Source organism: Sorex fumeus, unplaced genomic scaffold (assembly GCF_029834395.1).
Source record: "Sorex fumeus unplaced genomic scaffold, SorFum_2.1 ptg000063l, whole genome shotgun sequence".
NCBI lineage: Eukaryota > Metazoa > Chordata > Mammalia > Eulipotyphla > Soricidae > Sorex > Sorex fumeus.
Genome location: NW_026606120.1, coordinates 80,462,967 through 80,483,228, shown reverse-complemented (window position 1 = coordinate 80,483,228; position 20,262 = coordinate 80,462,967). Strand labels below are relative to the sequence as shown.

At 56.4% G+C, this 20,262-nt stretch overlaps 1 protein-coding gene across 3 annotated transcripts; it reads right to left on the bottom strand.

Moving 5' to 3' along the window:
• Positions 1 to 1,591: 1,591 nt before the first annotated feature.
• On the bottom strand, positions 1,592 to 20,213 carry KCNH6 (potassium voltage-gated channel subfamily H member 6). Of its 3 annotated transcripts, XM_056127136.1 has the most exons (13): positions 20,041 to 20,213; positions 19,263 to 19,493; positions 14,576 to 14,737; positions 14,285 to 14,490; positions 12,746 to 13,171; positions 10,598 to 10,997; positions 8,614 to 8,813; positions 8,258 to 8,510; positions 5,360 to 5,553; positions 3,582 to 3,666; positions 2,997 to 3,165; positions 2,270 to 2,441; positions 1,592 to 1,870 (listed from the first exon to the last, which is right to left on the bottom strand). In XM_056127136.1, the coding sequence occupies exons 1-13, from the start codon at positions 20,114 to 20,116 to the stop codon at positions 1,598 to 1,600; spliced, it is 2,847 nt and encodes a 948-aa protein (XP_055983111.1). In that variant the 5' UTR covers positions 20,117 to 20,213; the 3' UTR covers positions 1,592 to 1,597. The 3 variants fall into 3 exon arrangements, with proteins under 3 accessions (XP_055983111.1, XP_055983109.1, XP_055983110.1); XM_056127134.1 differs by lacking the exons at positions 1,592 to 1,870; positions 2,270 to 2,441 and having other exon boundaries at positions 3,009 to 3,165; positions 3,582 to 3,662; positions 20,041 to 20,173; XM_056127135.1 differs by lacking the exons at positions 1,592 to 1,870; positions 2,270 to 2,441; positions 3,582 to 3,666 and having other exon boundaries at positions 3,012 to 3,165; positions 20,041 to 20,173.
• Positions 20,214 to 20,262: the final 49 nt, after the last annotated feature.

The window sequence follows — 20,262 nt, the reverse complement described above, 5'->3', positions numbered from 1 at the left end:
GTTACAAAATATTAATTTTAAAACTTCCATTTACATACATAGCTCTTACCAACAGATGTGACAAAACCCTCAGTTATAGACTTTAAAGCATGGAAACAGTTTACTCATGGGATTAAAATTGTAAGTAGGACAGAATGGAATTATGGGAAGAGAAAAAAACAACGATGTGAAAGAAGAGCTGCTTCTTGGATTTTCAAAATAAGTGATGTTGACTCTCAAATCATTGTTATTTGAATAAAAATGGATCCAAATACAGTAGTTTATCAAGTGCCAGTTTTACAAACACACTGGCAGTACATATTTTTCAATGATCTACACTTGAGTTTATGACCTAATGAAATACGGGCCGAGAGACGGCATAAAGGGCTATGTGCTGGGGGTGTGGCTCAAAAACAAAACTAAACTATCAGATACCAACTTAAACATGTGTGTGTGTGTGTATGTGTGCGTGTATGTGTCTGAAAAAGGAGCAAAGCATATTTGTGTACGTATATATGTGCATGCATTTTCAAGGTGTATGCTAAACCACACTCTCTGCTGTCACAATTCTTAAAGGAATCCAGTGCTTTTGGGGATGATGCCCCATTTCAGTGAGGCTGCATTGCTCTCAAAGCAGACTCCCTGGGAAGAAAGTATGTCCTCTCTCTCTTGTGCTGGCTGGGTGAGAGTCTTTCTGTGTTTAATTGTTTTGGAATGGATGGTCCTGGGGACTTCACACATGCATGGCAAGTGCCCCATGACTTAGCCACATCCCCAGCCTCTTCCAAGTTTTAATCAAAGTATCATTTACTCACAGAAAATGCACATGCATTTTTCACGCTCCTGTAACCTGTCCCCAGACAAGAACAGTGAGGCCCCTGGAGTCCTTTTCCTGTTTGGTTGAGCGCCATGCTTCTGATCCCACATTTCTGGCACAGGGACAATGACCCGACTCCCAGGGTTTAGAGGGAACTCTGTTGATTGTTATCAGCATAGAATGGTGTCTACCTTGAATCCTGGTGACCCCCAAGTCAGTGGCTCACTGACTCCTTCCACAGCCAGGCAGAATCCTGTGGTTCCCCCTTCATGCTCCCCCCACCCCAGTTCCTAGTGAAGGGGGTTGAGCGGATCATGGCTCGAGGAGTCAGAAATTCCCCACCTGGGCCAATCAGAGCTATACAGACTTTATTAGCGTGAGATACTCCGCTGCCTGCCAGTGTCCCAGAGTTTAGCTCATAATCATTAGGAGTGCAGGAGGGGAAAGTGTTGGAAGCTCTGGGCCCTGCTGTATACCTTACAGAGGGTTTCTACCATTTCCTGCAGCTGGCAGCTCCTAAGAAGTTGCGCCCTGGGAGGCAGGCTGGACGTGGTGGGTAAGTCCTGACCTGAAGATGAGCCCGTGGACCTGAGCAAGGCCTCCACGGACCAGAAGGGCCTCCTCCTTTCTTCACCCCGCCCCTCCCCCCGCCAGTCTCCAGCCTCCAGCCATTGGCAGCTATTCTAGAAGAGTTCTCAGAGACCCATGTTGGTGACTGTCTGCCTCTCCCAAATCTGTATTTCTCACCTCACCCGTCTTTATCTTATCCCCCAGGAGCTCTTATGTTGGGGTTCCCTGGCTCTAGCTCCCTGCAACTCCAGGGTCCGAGCTTTGTCTCTGGAAATCCAGCTGCTTGGGGACAGAGCTGAGGTGTTCAGGGACAGAGGGAAAGCGGGGGCCACAGACAAGTCCCTGCCCCTCCAGGGTAGGCAGCGGCGAGGCCAGCGGGAACTGGGGCCCCTCAGGCCACTTGTGTTCTGGAGATAATGTCAGAGTTTTGTTCATTGCCACAGCCAGGTGAGGATTCTCCCTGTTCTCTGGCCCACATTCATCCAAGTCACCACAGTGTGAGGGCTGGGAAGGCAAAAAAGAGGGGGACGGGCAGTGTGGGGAGCCCCTGCCACCTCAGTATTCTGACTTCAGGAATACTAACTGTCCTGTGGCTGCCCTTGTCCCAGCTGTGGGCACGGGCCACAACCTACAGTGGCCACTACTGTCCAGGCAGCCCTGTCAGAGGTGCCACAGCCATCCTGCCCTCCTCTCCCCACTTTCTCTTGACCCCTTCTCCCCTCTCCCCCCCCTTTTCTATCCCCCATCTTCCTCCTTTCTCTCTCTCTCTCTCCTTCTCCCCCTCTTTCCCTTTGATCCTGTCTCTTTCCCTTTCTCTCTCCTCCTTCCCCTCCCTGGGGAAGAGGCCACACAGAAAATTGAGGGTGCTTGGAGATACCCCCAGGAATCCCCTCTCCCTCTCACCTGTGTTTGTGGCAGACTGCCTGCCGGCACCGTGGGGCCTGGACTAGGAGAAAATAAGGCCTGGGCACTCGGAGCAGGGGTGCCTGGCATGGGGTCGCCGTGGCCGTGGGGCGGGGGCTGCTGAAGGAGCTGCAGGACCAGGCTGAGGTCTGAGGACATGCGGGATTCCAGCCTGCCAGAGCGAATGGAAGCCCTTCATCAGGGCTGGTGTGGGGGTCCAGGTAGGGTCAGGGGCGGGGTCAAGACCAGAGTCAGGTTTGGCAAGGGCAGTTGGTTTCTGAGGGAAGTTCTCAGGTTTGTAGTCTGCCTCCGGTTGCCAGGGGCAGCCTGCGCCCACCTGAGGTGATTTCCCCATCACCACCCTCCGCCCATGACACAGCGGTGAGAGTGCCCATAGCACTCAGTCCTCAACAGGACACGAGCCTGGGGCCCTGATGATCCTGGTAAGGGGTCAGGCTGGGAGCCCAGGCTGTACGGCACCTGCCTCACCTTGCCACAGCAGCTGCCCCCTGCAAGGTACACCCCCTTTCTAAGGGCTCTGCACAAGGTCATGCTCCTCTCCTCTGAAGGGCCTCATAGCTGACCCGGAGAATAGTGGGGAACCTATAGAAGGCCTCACTGCCCTCCTGCCCTCCTGAGCTTCCAGCCATGTGCCGGCCCACCAGGAGGGGGCACCCGTGCCTAGCCGGCTGCGTGGGCCTCTGCAGCTGAGAGCCAGGGCACCCACCTGCTCATCTGTGCCTGGAGCTGCTCTAGCCTGGAGCCCAGCCCCAGAGGCCAGCTGTCCGGGTCTCCCCGCAGGTTGGGGGGACTGTGTCTTGACCTTGAGGGGACTTGTTGCAGCAACTCAGGCCAGAGGTCGGATCTGTCCGAGAGGCTCAGGGAAGGAGCTGGCCCTGAGGGAGAAAGTGAAGCCCCAGCCAGCTGGGTAGCACCCCCCCCCCACCGCATGCCACGAGAGCCCCCAGTCTGGGGGCTCTGGAGCATGAGATCCTGCCACCAAGACTCAAGCTTCCAGAAGGCCAGGCCAGGACTTGGGGTGGGTTGGCTTACTGGGGATTTCTGGGGTGCTGCAGCCTGGCAGATCCCTGGGTGTTCTACTTTGGAAGCCCAAAGGGGCTGGCTGGTATCCCAGCCTTGGGGGCACCTTGCTTGGGCTGGGAGGATATGGGAGGATGGAGGGAGAGGGCTAGGGGCCCTCTCCCATGGGCAGTGGGTGAGAAGGTCCTGAGAAGGGGCAGGAGTTTGGGCTGGGCCTTCAGGAGGAAGCGGCGGGGGAGGGGGGAGCTGGTGGGGGGCTGGCTTTGCTCACCTGGCTGGTTGTCACTGAGGAAGAAGCCTTGGGGGTTCTGGCCACCTGGAGCCTGTTGGGGGGATGACTGGAGACCCCCGCCTGCCTTGTGGGAACAAAAGTACCAGGTAACGGGGACAACACAGGTGGGGTGGGCCACTCTGTTCTCCACACCCTGAGGCCTTGTGGCAGCTGACCAGGCAGCTACCCTTGCACATGCTCACATGCCTGGTTGGGCAGGACGAGCACAGGTGTGTAGAGATATGAAGACCCCAGAGCTTTGGGAGATGTTGCCTTGAGCAGCACAATTTGGGGGGGGGTGTGAGTGGGGGCTTCTACATTCCCTGAATGTCCTGGTACTTACTCATGAACACAGGCTTGTAGAGGTACTTACGTATGAAAACAGGTTAGTGGGGGCCCCAAATCCACGCGGGAAGGCCCTCAGTAACCGTACCATTATCTCGCCCTTCTGGCACTGAGACTTGGGGGTGCCTGGGAACTGGAGATGCCCCGCCCATGAAGACACCTCCTTCATGCCATGGTATCAAGCCATGAGCACTTGGGCCCTCCAGGCAAGGCCTTTGCCAGGAGTCTCCTGGATATACAAGGTCAGAAGGGCAGAGAAAGGCAGAAGGAGGATGGCAGAGGCAAGGATGGGGAGGGCCATCCTCGTAAGCTCCCCATTCCAGAGGAAGCATGGGGTTCACACCAGCAGGGCTCTTCCACTGAGATGGGGCTAGGGACTCTGGCCAGAAGGCACCTATTGGGCCTGGAGTGATAGTTCAGCAGGGAGGGCACTTGCCCTCCACACAGCAGACCCAGGTTCAATTCCCCAGCATCCCATATGGTCCCCTGAGCATGGCCAGGAGTGATTCCTGAGTGCATAGCCAGGAATAACCTCTGAGCATTAAGCATCGCCAGGAGTGACCAAAAAAAGAAAAAAAATGGCAGGCACTTGTTTCCCCCTATCAGGCACTCCTGGTCCCTTCTACCCACTGGCCAAAGCCACTTCTGGTCAGCTGTCCCACTCCTTGGTCAGCCTGAGCTCATGGAAGTTTGGTCTCTCCTGCACTCCTCCCTGTGACATCTTTGGTTATTTCACTGTGAGTCTTTATTCTCCCATAATCTCCCTGGAAAGGTTTGCTTGAGAGGAGAAACAGTGTGCCATCACTGTTTCATACCCTTGGAATCTGACACCACGAGCCCCCTGGACAGCAGCACACTTGTTCTTCTCAGTGCAGCGTGACATGGCGTGACATGACTCCACTGCCGCCTGTGCTCCTTGTTGTGTGGCTGTGTGACCCTGACCACCCGCTCATCCTCTCTAACCCTCAGTCTTCTCATTTGGAGAATGGGGCTAATAACACCCTTCACTTGCAGACTGGATGAGCTCGTGTCAAAAGAACTGGCACTTGGCACAGAGTTGGTGCTTGATCAGCATACAGAGCATTAGACTGGCCGTGAGGGCACAGGCAAAGTGAGGGCACAGGATGTGGTTGGAAGAAGGGGAGATGGTCATGGGGCTGGACAGATAGTATAGCAGGTAGGGCTCTTGCCTGGCACACAGCTGACCCAGGTTCAATCCCTGGCATCCCCTATAGTCCCCCAAGCCCAGCCAGGAGTGATCTCTGAGCTCAGAGCAGGAGTAAGCACTGAACACTATCATCCCCCCCCCAAAAAAAAAGGAAAAGAAGGGGAGGTGGTTTAAAAGGCCCCCTGGGCAGAGAAGCCAACCCTGGGTAGTAGTGTCACTAGTACCGGAGGGCACCCCCACCCTGGCCCACCCAGCCCAGACTCACGTCCCGCAGGTTGAAGGTGACCTCCAGCTTCCTCCAGAAGCTGTCCGCAAAGGTGGGGTACATGTCCAGCACCTCCAGCAGGTCTGCACGCTGGATCTTGTGCAGGTCGCAGTAGGTCAGTGCCCGCACGTCAGCACTAGACTTGCCGGGCCGGGCGTGGAGGCTAACGGGCTCCCCAAAAATGTCATTCTTTCCTGCCAGCAGAGAGGGCCACTCGCCAAGGCCTGGCTTTAAGCGCGTGTCCGAGCAGCCACCTGAGAGCCCCTTAACCATGATCTCCCCTGCCTGGAACCTCACACACCTCAGGGCTCCTGCCAGGGTTTGGTGCTTAGGAGCAAGCTCTGGGCAAAGCTAGATGTACTGGCTAGGAGTGAGGAAGGGGGAGGAGGGGGAGGAGGGGGAAGAGGAGGGGGAGAGGTAATGAGGGGGAGGAATATGGGGAGGGTTTGGAGGGGTGAGGAGGTTAAGGAAGGTGAGGGAGGTGAGGAGATGTGAGGAGGGGGTAGAGAAGAGGATGGGGAGGAGGGGTGAGGGAGGAGGGGGAGGATGGGGAGAAGGAGTGAGAAGGGTGAAGAGGAAGAGGGTTGAGAAGGGTGAGGAGAAGGAGAAGGGGAAGGAGGGGTAAGAAGGGGAGGAGAAGAAGGAGGGAGAGGAGGGGTGAGGAGGTGAGGAGGAGTGAGAAGAAGTGAGGAGGGGTGAGCAATGAGGGGTGAGGAGGGGTGATAAGGGTGAGGAGGAGGTGAGGAGAGGCTGAGAAGGGGTGAACAGGGATGAGGAGGGTACCCTTTCCCACATCCTCCCTCCATGGGAATCCGACCTACCATCTCCAACCCTCTCTATACCCACTCTATCAGCGTCTATTGTCCCTACCCTAGGGGACAGTGGGAGGTCCCCTTCTCAGCCTGCCCTGCTGCTATCCAAGCACAGGGAACCCAGGACAGGAGCACTGTCCCCAGGGGGCAGGGATAGGGATTTCTCCCTGTTGGGTGTCCAGGTGTTCAGGGGGCGTAGGCCACCAAGTGTATAAACCCACCCACCCCCTCCTAACCCTCAGAAACAGGCACACAAGCCACCAATGGTGATAGTCTCTGGGGTGATAGTCTTGGAGCCAGGAAGAACCAAGATTTAGGGGGTTCCAGAGGAGGGAGGGTCTCATTCTCCAGGTGAGCAGGGGCTCGCAGAGGGAATGAGAGTGGAGGGAAACTGCACCCTCAGGAGTAGGGCCACCGGGCAGAGGACCAGCATGGGGACAGTGCAGCAGGGTGGGCCACCCAGAGATGTCCCAGTGGCCCTGATGGGATGGTGCTCTGACACCCTTTCCTAAAGGATGCCGAGCCCCTCAACTCAAAGAAGTCACACAGGGGTACTCATGGTACGGATAGAGGCCAATATCAAAATTCTTCACCAAGAAGGTGACTGAGGCATAGGGAGTGAAGGGACTCTCCAGGCGACAGCTGGTCCCAGCAGTTTGTCATTTGAGCAACATGCTAGGGACAAAGGATTATGATTGAAAGTTCATTTCCATTCAGGACAAAAAGAGGATTTCAGGTCTCTGATGGAAACTTAGATTAGACTGGTGTCTAAAATATTAATGATCATTATTAGCCCTTCCATGTCCCTGGGATGGCTGGGAGTGAGGCCGCACTTATGCCAGCCTTGAGGGGTGCCAGGCAGAGTGACTGTGAACAAGGACACATGGTGGGGGTGGGAGGTGGGTTAGAGAACTGTGTCTTGTGGGGCTGGAGTTTGAAGTAAGGGGTGGAGGGGGCAGGGCTTTGGCTATCAAACTGGGAAGACCATGCCATGCACAGGGGCTTATGTGGGTCCAGAGACCCAGGGGGAACATGGAAGGATTTGGAGCAGAGAAAGTGTGGGCAGATGTGAATTTCAGGCAGAAGGGGAGAGACAGGACATGGGGGTGCCCAGGCTGGACCCGGGCAGGGACCAGGAGACGGATGTGGGACGAGGGTGGGACCAAACGGTACTAAGGAGCAAACTGGGCCTTGTGTCTGCCTGGGAGGGGATGGGGGGGCAGGAATAGAGGATGCGGCTCCCCTGGCTGACTCCCAGGTCTGGTCACAGAAATGGGGATACCAGAGGCTCGGTATTGAGGGAAGATGATGGTTTCAGGCTGAGAGCTTGTGGGCTGGCTCAGGCCATCCTCAGAAAGATGCAGAATATTTGGGTCTAAGGAAATGAGCACAAAGCTCTGGGTTCATGTGCCCAGTGTGGAGTGAAATCATGGGACCAAGGAGCTGGCCCAGAGAGCAGTTCATTTGGTGACTGTCCACCAAGACCAGGCCAGAGGAAGGAATGGGGGAAATCCCGAGGGGCTCTTTGGAGGGGCTGGAGGAAATGCTGGGGGGACGGCAGGTCTGAGGTGGGGCTCAGGGGCTCAAGGAGGGCAGATGCAGGGAATCAAGAAAGATGAGGGTTGAGAGGAGACCCATTGGGGCTCTGGGAGGCAAGGGTGGCAGGGAGATCCCAGATCTGAGAGGTGACAGAGGCTGTGAGTGCCTCAGAGCTGCCCCCAGCCAAGGCCGGAACCCTAACCCTTCCTGCAAGAAGCATCGGGCTGTCCCTCCAGAGGCAGGGGGTGAGACTGGGGAGCCCCTACCTGCTCCAATCAAAGCAAATGTCCACTCTGTCACCTGGTGCTTCCCAAGACGGGAAGTCTGCAACAATCTGGCCTGGCCGGGAACAGCTTGCCCTGTCTGAGCCTCGACTTCCCTCTCAGGAGCATGGGCGCCCAGAGTCGGCCGGGCTTGGGTTTTTAAGGACTCAACAAGCGGGTTGAGCCGGTTCCCCAGGAAGGCCCCATGCTGGGTCAGCGCGCTGGGTCAGCGCGGCAGAGGCGACAGGCTCCCCGGATGATAGCGGCCCTCAGGCCCGGCTTACCCAGGATGGCCACCACCACGTCGTCGCGCAGGATCTCGATGGAGCCGCGGGAGATGAAGTAGAGCGTGGACAGCACGTCGCCGAGGTGCACCAGCGTGTCCCCGGGCGGCGCGTGCGTGGTCTTGAACTTGACGGCGAGCGCGCGCAGGCAGCCCTTGCTGGCGCCGCGGAAGGCGGGGCAGTGCTGCAGCGGCGCGCGGTGCAGGTGCAGGCAGATGTCGGCCTGCAGGCACTCGGGGAAGCCCTTGAGCACCTGCGGGGAGCAGGGGAGCGGGGAGCGGGGGATGAGGGCGCGCCCGGGATCCGCGGGACCCGGGCTCCCCCGCGGCTCACGCGCTGGGGGCGGCGAGGCTCACCGCGTTCATGTCGATGCCGTTGGTGTAGGACCAGGCGTGCTGGAAGTACTCCTCCAGGCGCTGTCGTAGCGGGTTGGGGATCTGGTGGAAGCGGATGAACTCCCGCACGCGCAGCATCTGCGTGTGGTAGCGCGCTGTGCCTGAGTACAGCCGCTGGATGATGGCCGACACATTGCCAAAGATGCTGGCGTACATGAGCGCTGCGGGGGAGGGGGTGGGAAGGGGTGGCCGCGAGCAGTGAGCACCTCTTCAGGGCCCCACCCCTGGCACACACACGGACACACACACACACACACACGGACACACACAGACACACATGCACACACACATGCATGCACACACATGCACGCACATACACACAGGCAGGCACACACACAGGCACACAAACACACGCACACAAACACACGCACACACCACACGTGGATGCGCGCGTGCGCACACACACGCACACACACACACACACACACACACACTCTCTCCCTGTGCTCAGAGCACTCTCCAGAGCAAAAATCAGGTAGTACTCGGGCACCTGGGGGACAAAGGCCCTTTTATTATGCACTGCTTTGTCCCTCTCTGACATCTCTCCCACACCCCCCATTTCCCCAACCAAACTACTAGTGATGATTAAAAAAAAAAAAACTAGGGCAATGAACTTTTTTTAAGCTCACTTTTGTTTGCTCTTCAAGTTGTAAGGGTATAATGAAGGGAAAACTCTGTTCCCCCCCTTCCTCTCTTCTGGTTGTTTTTGTTTTTCTGGGCTTTCACATCTCTAAATACTTTGAACATGACAACTTAATCTACGTGTAAAATTCCACACTGCCTCTCATGTTCCTAGCCCCGGTGTCTTGGAGGCAGGAACTGGGTCTCTGTGGAGCTTCTGGCAAAGGGGACCTTCTATTTCTTGACCCGTAAGCTGGGCTCACAGCACGGCCTTCATGGGAACAGAACATGGGCCTTGGGTGGTGCCACTGTATCAGGTGGGACTTTGGGTTCTGTCTAATGCTCAACACAGTGACCAGGGTCACTCCCAGCTGTCCTTGGTATGCACGTGGTGCTGGGAATAAAATCTGAGGCTCCCATGGGTCAAGTATATGCTCCAGCCCTTTGAGTTATTGCCCCCAATCCACATCTTAAAATTCTTTCTTCTACTTTTTTTTCTTTTTTGGGGGGGGGTCACACTCAGTGATGCTCAGGGGTTACTCCTGGCTCTGCACTCAGGAATTACTCCTGGTGGTGCTCAGGGGACCATATGGGATGCTGGGAATCGAACCCTGGGTTGGGCACGTGCAAGGCAAATGTCCTACCAGCTGTGCTATTGCTCCAGTCCCCCTTCCTTCTTTCCTTCCTTCCTTCCTTCCTTCCTTTTTCTTTCTTTCTTTCTTTTCTTTCTTTTTTCCTTCTTTTCTTCATTTTTCTTGGCTTTTTTGCTTTTTTGGGGTCACACCTGGCGATGCTTAGGGGTTACTCCTGGCTTTGCACTCAGGAGTTACTCCTGGTGATGCTGGGGGCACCATATGGGATGCCAGGAATAGAACCCTGGTCAACTATGTGCAATGCAGACGTCCTACCCACTGTACTATTACTCTGGCCCCTCTTTCTTATTTCTTCTTTAAAATGTTGTGGCCACACTCAGCTGTGTGAGGGCTTACTCCTTTCTCTGAGCTCAAGAATCACACCTGGCAGGGCTCTGGGATCCTACATGGTGGCCAGGGATCCAACTAGGGTGGGTCGTGTACAAGTCAAGCACCTTCACCCCTTGCCCTATCTCTCCAAGTCAGCATCTTAAAATTCTTAATAAATGTCTCTAACCCAGGGCTCCATAACTTCCTGCAAGTGAGCTTGGATCCCGGTGCCTGGTGCAGAGGCACGGCTGAGCGGATACACTGCATCCTGTGGCCACACCCAGTGGATGGGGGACCCCTCTGGGCAGCCCTCCTGTGCTGCCCACAGAGCCAGCCCTAGGAGAGACGCCAGGGGTACTCACAGCCGATGAGCATGACGCAGATGGAGAAGACCTTCTCGGAGTTGGTGTTGGGGGAGACGTTGCCGAAGCCCACACTGGTGAGGCTGCTGAAGGTGAAGTAGAGCGCCGTGACGTACTTGTCCTGCACCGAGGGGCCTGAGGCAGGGTCACTGCTGTTGTAGTGCTTGCCCAGCTGCGTGCCCAGGCTGTCCAGCCAGCCGATCTTGGGCTCCAGGTAGGGGCGCTCCACGTTGCCGATGGCATACCAGATGCAGGCCAGCCAGTGGGCAATGAGCGCGAAGGTGCACATGAGCAGGAAGAGCACGGCCGCCCCATACTCCGAGTAGCGGTCTAGCTTCCGTGCCACGCGTACCAGCCGCAGCAGCCTCGCCGTCTTCAACAGCCCGATCAGGGTGGTGGTCTGTAGGGGCAGGGAGCAAGACACAGGAAGGGCAGGGGGCAGGACAAGGTATCAGACCTTAAAAGAGTGAATGCAAATGCAGGATCGCATCAGCCCACTGGTGCATATGGTCACACAGTCATACAACAAACACTCAAAAGACCCGGGTGCTCTGATCCAGCTCTCAAGCACTAGAGCTGGGAACTGTTGGACCTTAAAACCCTCCTGCCTAAAGCTCCAGCAGTGTGATGGTGGCCAGGCAGAAGCCCTGGAGGGAACAGGGAGGAAAGGGAGATGGAGTCTGCAGTTAGAGGAGGGGAGGCCTGAGAAGCCAGGCTGCATCTCTAGGCAGTGGGGAAGGAGGGGAGAGGGCGTTCCAGCAGAGGGAGCAGCAGGCACAAAGGCAGGAGTGAAGTGGTGGGCAGCAGAGTGGGAGACAACCCAGGTGGGAGATAGGATGGGCAGGTGGGCAGGGGCTGCTCCTGGGGCTCCAGGGGTCCCTAAAGAGCTTTTTCATCCCAAGTCTTCGGGGAGCCTCTGCAAAGTCCCAGGGCATGACCGAAAATACACTCTGGTTGCTGTGTGCGCAGGGGACCTAAAGGTGGCGGAGACTGGGACAGGGATGGGAAGGGGGCACAGAGTTTGCTGGAAGAGGGTGGCCATGGGAGCATGAGGGGCCCTGTTGGACAGGTGGTGGCTGGAACCCAGAAGTCAGAGCTGATTCGAATGGATTGCTGATCCCCAGGCAAGGGTTGGGGGGCATAGTGGGACTAGGAGCTCTGCGAGGCAAATGAAACGGGAACAGACTCAGTCACCTGTGGAGCTGGGGTGGCCCAGTGGAGGGGCTTCAGGAGCAGAGGGTCAAGCTGTACTGAGTCCCTTTCCCTCTCTTTTTTTCACTTTCTTTCACTCTTTCATCGCTTTCTTCCTTCCTTCCTTCCTTCCTTCCTCCATTTTATTTCATTTCTTCTTTTTTTTTTTTTTGCTGAATCGATAGCACAGCGAGTAGGGCATTTGCCTTGCATGTGGCCAATCCGGGTTTGATTCCTCTGCCCCTCTAGAGAGCCCAGCAAGCTACCGAGAGTATCCCGCTTGCACGGCAGAGCCTGGCAAGCTCCCTGTGACGTATTTGATATGCCAAAAACAGTAACAACAGGTCTCACAATGGAGACGTTACTGGTGCCCGTTCAAGCAAGTCGATGAACAGCTGGAGGACAGTGCTACAGTGCTCTTTTTTGGCCACACCCAGCTGTGCTCAGGGCTTACCCTTGACTGTGCTCAGGGATCATTTCTGGCAGGCTCGGAGGACCAATTGGGATGCTGAGGCTTGAATCCAGGTTGACTGCATGTAAATGCCCTACCTGCTGAGTCCCTTTCTAGCTCATCGGGGTTGGAAGTCAGCCCAGGGGCAAGGAGGGTCTACAGGCATGTCCATCTCAGATGAGCAAAACTGTGGGTCAATCAATGGCTATTGGGAGACAGGCCCTGATAAGAGCCTGTTTCCAAACAAGGGGTAGAGGGGAGACCCCAGATGTCCTTTTCTTTGTTTTGAGGGGTAATTGGGGGCCACACTGGGTTCAGGATTCACTCCTAGCTCTGTGCTCAGGGATCACTTCTGGTGATGCTTGTGGGACCATATGATGTACCAGGGATTGAACCTGGGTCGGCCATACGCAAGGCAAGTATCTGAGCCCTGTACTGTCTTCCACTTGCCTTGGCAAAGGTGCCCAAGTCAGGGACTCTCTGCGCCCTGGATGGGGTGTGCTCACCTCGTCAGACCCCGTGCGGAAGATGAGCAGGTCGAAGGGGATGGCGGCCACCATGTCTATGAGGAACCAGCCCTTGAAGTAGTGCACAGCGATGCGGCGGGGGTGGCTCACCACCTCGTCATTGGCATTGACGTAGGTGGTACGGAAGTTGATGATGATGTCCACCACAAACATGATGTCCACGATGAGATCCACCACGGTGAGAGGGCTGCAGGTGTAGCCGCAGGCCCCGCGCCGGGACTCGTCCTGGTCACTGAGCAGGAAGGCAGCCGAGTAGGGTGTGAAGATGGCTGTGTAGATGACCAGCAGCAGGATGAGCCAGTCCCACACGGCCTTGAAGGGGCTGTAGTGCAGCAGCGTCCCGCGGTGCAGCCGTGGCGTCTGCAGCTTGTACTCAGGCAGCACGTCTGCACCCAGGGACAGGACCTGGAGGCACGGAATGGTCAGAGGTGGGGAGGGGGGCCAAGATAAGAAAGGAGCAGAGAGACCTGGAATGGGAGCCACGGGAGGGGAGGCCAGGATAAGATACAGGGACGAGGAGGCATGTTTGTAGAGGATGAATATGTTGGAAGAACAGAGAGGAAGTGGGGTACAGGGAAGAGGGACAGAGATTTGTCCCTTGGTGCCTCGCGTCTATTTGGGGGGAGAGAAGGGAAGGTATCGCTGGAAGCTCAGAGATCACTTCTGGCTCTGCTCAGAGACTACTCCTAGCTCTGTACTTAGGCCTCCCTCCTGGCTCTGTGCTCAGGGATCATTCTTGGCTTGTGTTCAGGGGCCGTTCCTGACTTGTGCTCAGGGGCCACTCCTGGTGGTGTTCTGGGGACTATATGCTACGCCAGGATTTGACCCTGGGTCATGGCTGCAGTTGCATGCTAAAGCACTTTAACCTTTTACTTCTCTCTCTCTCTCTCTCTCTCTCTCTCTCTCTCTCTCTCTCTCTCTCTCCCTCTCGCGCGCGCGCGCGCGCACCTGCCTAGCTTCTTAAACTCTGTGGTACTGTGAATCAGGTCCAAGAAGAGTTTTGCAACAACCAATGTGCATTGACTAAACAGTCACTCATAATTAAGCAGGAATCAGAAGTGTTTCTGGCGGCGCTTGCAGGGGTGCAAGTGGAGAAGCTGAAGTCTCTTAGACACAGTCCTGTCTGGTGGGGGTGGAGCAGGGGAGGGCCAGGTTCAGATCTTCTGGGATCATTGTTCTAGTAGGCTTGGGAGAATCAGGGGTCAGTGCCTCCAGTGGAAAAGTTCCCTGGGACTGTCTTCTTCCCCCCCCCCCCCCCCACCCTCACCCCCTCCACTTCCTGTACCCTCCAGGCCTGGGAGGCAGCACATTCCCGAGGTGCTGTGGCCGACTGCCTTCCCTGGCTCCAGGAATGGGTGCTAGGCCAGAGCCCAGTAAGACAGGAGGTGGCTGCCACCAGACCCCAGAGAGGCTGGACAGTTGCTGGCACCACCTGCTCAGGCCCAGGCCCAGGGGCGGTCTGAGAAAGGACCCCAGAGACCCAGCCCAGCTCTGACCATCCCGCCCTGAGAACCGCACCTGGGTCACCTTCTCGGTGACGTTCTGCGTCCGTTCCACCACTTTGTGGGGTGCGATGATCTCAATTTCTGTGCTGGAGCCCGAGCGGTGTTTCTCCAGGTTGAATTCCACAAAGTTGAGTGTGAACTGAGGGATCTGGCTGATGGTCCTGTACTTGACCTTGCCCGAGTCGGGACCCTGTGCACTGGGTCTGCCCTGGGCACCCTCTGAAACCGGAACTGGGGTCAGGGCAGCCCAGAATGGGCTGTTTCATCAGGGGTTCCCTCCCAGGGCTGCCTCACCCCGCCTCACCGGAGCCCAGGAGACTCTGGGACAGCAGGCGCTGGGACAGGCTGCGGCTCCCGCTCTTGGCCAAGAGCTGGGCAAGGTCCTCAAAGTTGAGAATGAACATGATGACAGCCCCATCCTCGTTCTTCACAGGCACCACGTCCACCAGGCAGCGGAAGCTGGAGGCTGGCAACCAGATCGCATGGGGGGTTAGGTCAGTCACTGAAGGGGTCCTTTCCCACAGTGACCTGGCCTGGGAGGGCTGGGGGCTGGCTTCGATCCCATTGAGCTGAGACCACCTGGATGGTGATGAGTTACTGGGCAGAGGTTGGTGGCACTGCACCAACACTGGTGCCCCTGGACAGAGGTGGGAAAGCACCTAAACTGCTCATTATCAGAGAGCATCAGGACAAGCGCATGCTGGGCCCTCAGCTCAGGGTTTGCCTCTTGGCTTGCTCCTGCGGTAATTAAAGCAGAGCAGCTGGGTGGATTAGTGGGAAGGGGAAGTGGGGTATTCCCCACCCCACCCCCACCCCATGGAGCTCTGGTCAGCCTTGGGTTTAGATGGGTCCATATTCCCATCTCACAAAGATGCCCCCCTCCCCTGGAGCCAGAAGGAGCTCTTGGTTGAAAACACACTAAGTGCTGGGCACTGAGCCAGTTGGCACATTAGGCCTCCAGCTCCATTGTGGAGCCCCCTGGATCCTTGGGGGGCAGCACAAACCCCGTTCTACAGACAAGAGCCTGGATTCTGAGAATCAGACCTCCTGGGCTGGCAGGCAGAGGGAAGGAGAGGCTGGGTGCTGGGTTTTGGGGCCAGACACGGAGATGACCCAGGGTACAGGGAGGGGGACATGTGGGGTTGGTCTGAGGACCAACATTGACCATATGGACAGCCCAGACATAAATATCAGCCCAAATGGGCTCCGGGGTCCTTCATCCACTGTGTGGGCAGGACTGGGGAGAAGACTAAGATGGAGCCCAGCCAAGGGCTGGCTGGCCACCCCACAAGTTCCTCTCCAGAGTACTGGAGGTTCCCCAATTCTCAAATTCAACTGCTGCTGGGAGGGTCAAGCCCAATGTTCAGGCCCCTGAGGGGAAGCATGTAAATCAGATGGAGATCTGCCTCCCCAGGGTAGTCCAGAGCTTGTCCAGTGTAGCAGCTTGTTGAACAAATGAAAGAACAAGTGAGAAGTGGGCTGGGCTGGGGTGCTGGCAGGAACACTTCCTCTCTGGAGGTCCTCTTTGGCACTCCCATTCCTTGGTGTCTCCTCACACCAAGAGCAGCTAGCAGCGCTGGGGGTTAGCTGAGATCCACAATCCTCCCTCCCTCGCCTCCCTGGGAGCAGGAATCTCTGGGATCAGATTCCCAGACAGGCCCCAGGCAGCCACCTGCCAGCTGCCGTGCTGGGAGACACCCGCCCCAGGGGGTGTCACTCATCACCCACCCAACCCCTTGGGGACTGACTTCTTCAGGCACAAGGGGCCCAAGGTTACGCCCTTCTGCAGGCCCCTCGAGGCACGCACACACCCTGACTCGGGCCAAGCCTATCACTCTTGTGAGCCTGAGCCCAGCGAGGCTTGACCCTGGGAAACCTCCTTGGCCAGCGGCCTGTGGTGCCGTCTCCAAGACCAGACTCCGTCCTCCCTCTGGCACCACTGAGACGCGGCCTGGCAGGGCTCAGAAGGCCCTGCTGGCACAAGCCTGGTTCCAGCTCTCTGTGGAGCTGGAAGCTGCCAAAGGCCAGACTTCAAGTGGCTGTTCCAGGGATGTCAATAGGGGAGACTCAGCCTGGGAATGGATCGAAGACCAGAGCATTCTAGAATTCTACCCAGGATTCAGACCTGCCTGACAAACATGCACTCAGCCTGTTGAGCTATATATTTCTCTGGCTGTTCCTGTTGAGGAAGTTTTCTTTTTTTTTTTTTTCTTTTGTTGGGGGGCACTTGGGCCTTAGCTAGCAGTGCTCAGGGACCATGTGCTGCCAGGAAGCCAACTAGGGTCAGCCAGATGCAAGGCCAGTGTCTTATCCAAACACTATCTCTCTAACCCCTGACACATCCTTTTAGCGTCCCTTAGGCTGTTCTTTCTCAACCATGACTTGGAGTTTATGAGTAACTGAGTAATGGCATCCGGGTAACAAGGTGGGTGAATGAGTCACTCCAGGTAGGCTGGGCAGTTGGTGTTCCCATGCCCTTGGTCCATCTGCAGAGCAGCAGTCTCAGTCTGCCTTAATTTTCCTCCCAAGCTTCTTCTCAAGCCCACCTCTGAACAAGCGCCATAGATCTGTCTGCCTCGGGGGCACTGAGCTTCTCTCAACTCCTCGCAACCCCCTGCTCCCAGGGATGGGAATGAGGAGAAGGGGAGGAAGAAGAATCCATCAAGTGGGAGTCTACCAAGTGGGGAAATTGTCACCTGGCCTCTTTGAATCTGACTTCCAGAGCCACGTGGTGTGGAACCATCTGAGCGCTGATCTCCCACTCTGATGGGGAACAGGCAGTGGCTTGGTCTTTTAGAGGAAAAGAGGATTATAAATAAACCTTGAGAGTTCACTTCAGGGCCCTTCCCAAAGCCCTAGAGTTAGGGCTGAGGAAGTAAGGCGGGAAACGCCCTTAGGCAGATCTGTAAGGTGGTTGTGAAAATTATGGAGCATTGTTAATTTAATTTTTGTTTTGTTTTTTTGGTAACCACAGTGATACTCAGGGCTTACTCCTGACTCTGTGCACAGGAATTACTCCTTGCCAGTTTAGGAGACCATACAGGATGCTAGGGATTGAACTCCGGTCAGCCGCTTGCTAAGCAAGGACCTGACCAGCTGTACTATCACTCCAGCCCCGTATTGTGTGTCCATATTGGACCATGAGTCAACACAATCACAGAGCATCACTTACTTCCCTTTGAGTAATGCAGGCCAGGGAGATCCTTTTCTGAATTTCAAGTGAATTTCAGGCAAGTCAAAGGCTTGGACGATAGGCCACGGAGAGGATCAGGGCAGGGCTGGGGTACACCGTGACTAGGGGCATGAGGACTGTGGCTACTTTCCCATTTGCAGCACCAGCCTAGGTCCCTAATTTCCCCTCTGAGAGCTCAGTGACTCTAGCAGACTCCAAAGACCTGAGTCTGACTTCAGAGAGTCAAGACTTGACCTTGACCTCTGTCCCACGCCAAGCACAGGGTGGGAGAAGACTGCTGAGAAGACCCTCGCAACCCAGACACTCCTTGCAATCAGGCTTACATCCCGTCAATCGAGTGGAGCTCTAGGCTTACAGAAAGGGACAGAGAAGAAACTTGGTTCCTCACTTCCTGCTGTCCCATCCTGCTCTCCCCGGGACCCTTCTCACTCCCCTGACTGTCACCTCCTTTCTGCAATGATATGAAGAGGTGAGGTCACAGCTTTCAAAAATATTCTGACTTCATTAACCCTGTAAGTGCTGTCAGACTAACCCCGGTTGTTCTCAGTGCCCTAATTGTGGTCCTAACCCGCCTGCACCAGCAGTTACTGTCCAGGGGGACTGTTGGAACCCACTCAAGCACTTAATTACACACATACACACATGCATACACACACACAGAGGCACACGTGCAACACACACACACTCATGTCAGCATTTACACTCCCACTTCTCACTCACCAGGCCCCTGGAACTGGACCCTCAGCAGCTCCTGGTGTCTCCCCAGAGGTCTTCAGAGATCTCTGCACTCAAATGAGTCTCAAGACCTCAGACCCTTGAAGAGGAAACCCTGTCCTAGGATTTCTTTCCCCCAAAGTCACCCTGGAGCAGAGAGGAAGTCTCTTCTCCTCTTCCTGGAATTGCTATCTTGAAACATTCCACCCTACAAGTGGCAATCGTGGGCATGTCCCTTCTTGACCTCGGGCCCTGGCTTTCTTGGCAGTGAAGTGTAAGGCTTTATCGAAGTCAGTGGCTCCTCAACTTCAGAACCGTCAGGGAGAGTTTCCCAAAGACACCCATGTATTGTGGGCTCAGCTTCCATTTCTCCCGGAGTCGCCTCTTTCTAGGGAAGGTGTGTTTTGGAAAATGCTCACCAGGTCATTCTGCTCATTCTGCTGGAAGCAGGTTAGGGTGGGGGGAGAGGGCACCAATGCGATTTCAGAAGGATTTTCAGGATCCTCACCCCCACCCTTGGCAGGGGGATGGTTCCAGTGCTCACAGGAAGGACTCTGACCTCACCCCTACCCGCACATCTGTTCTGCTTGCAATGAACTTGGCCTGGCATAACCTTCCACACCAAACATGCCTCTAGTTTGGGGAAAACTGTCCTCCCCAGGAGCTGCATATGGCGTGCAGGGTTGGCCCCTTTCCGAGTCTGCAGTGCCTTGTCTGGTCACAGAGGCCTGGTGGGGGTGGCTCCGCCCCTAATCCCCGAGCAGATGGAGATGAGGAAAGGTTAATTTCCATCCCGACTGCCTGACAGCTGTGGCTGACAGTGACAGAGTGGACAGCCAGGAGACAGGGTACACGGGGGAGGGGTGGTGAAACTGGAGGCCCTGCCCAGGGCCAGTGCCTCTGCCTGCTCCCCAGCCTCTCAAAGGGACTCTCAAAAGGCATCATCACATTCAACACCTACGGCTTCCCCTTCCACATCAAGAAACTGAGGCCCAGAAAAGGACCAGACTGGTCTTTAGGTGAGGATCCTCCCCAAGGGACGGGAGGAGTGTGTGCTACAGAGCAGGCCCCGCGGGAGCCTCACCATCTTTGCGGTAGTATATGATGTCCACTTTGCACTCCTCGGCCCCCATCAGGGCCTGTGCCAGGCGGGACATGGCACTGCGCGGCGTGTTGGGGCCGGTGAGGAAGTCGCAGGTGCAGGGCCGCTGCATCACCTCCATTCGAGAGTAGCCAAAGAGCTCACAGAAGCCGTCGTTGCAGTAGATGATGGCGCAGTTCTCCATCTGCGCATTGGCGATCAGGAACTTTCGACCTACATTGAGGGCAGGAGGGGGGAAGCCCATGGCAGCCCCAACTGGGGGTGCTGCAGGGAGGGAAAGACCATTGGGGACTCTTGGCAAGGATGAGAGAGGAGTAGTAGATGGGGCAAGTGAACAGGACCAGGGAGTGGCGAGGTCAGGCCTGGGAATGCAGCCAGAGCAGGGTGATTATGGGGTCAGCCAAGTGAGAGTCACCCAGCTGGGGGGCAAGCCGGGGAGAATTCCTGGAAAGGGCAGGATGGCTGCCACGGAGGGGTGGAAAGGAGGGCGCTGGGGAAAGCTCTGGAGGAAAAACTAGGTGAGGAGCGAGACTAGTCATGGCAGCGATTAGAGCTGGGGGTACCAAGAAAACAACTCCGGGAAGAGAACAGGTATTCCTCTCTCTCCCTAAGAGAGGACGGATTTTGAAGAGGTGTTTGGGGACCGTCAGCATCGGGTCCACCCCCACTTTGCTCCATTCAAAGTTAGTGAAAGGCTCTGGCCCCACGGAGCACACCCCAGGACTCCAGATGGTCTGCCGCCCCCAACGCACGCACTCACTCTGGCCCTCGAACTTGCGGATGATGGTGTCCAGGTAAGTGTTTTGGGGCGCGACGTGGCCCCTGCGGACCGGCATCTTTCGGCCTCTGCCACTAGCTGGAGCCAGCGGCGTCCCGGCTTCCCGCGTCCGCGCTGGTCCTCGGGGTCCGCGAAGCCCGGCTGCCGATGGGGGCCGTCCCCGGGGCCACCGCCCCGGCGAACGGCTGCTGCGCTCCGGGCGGG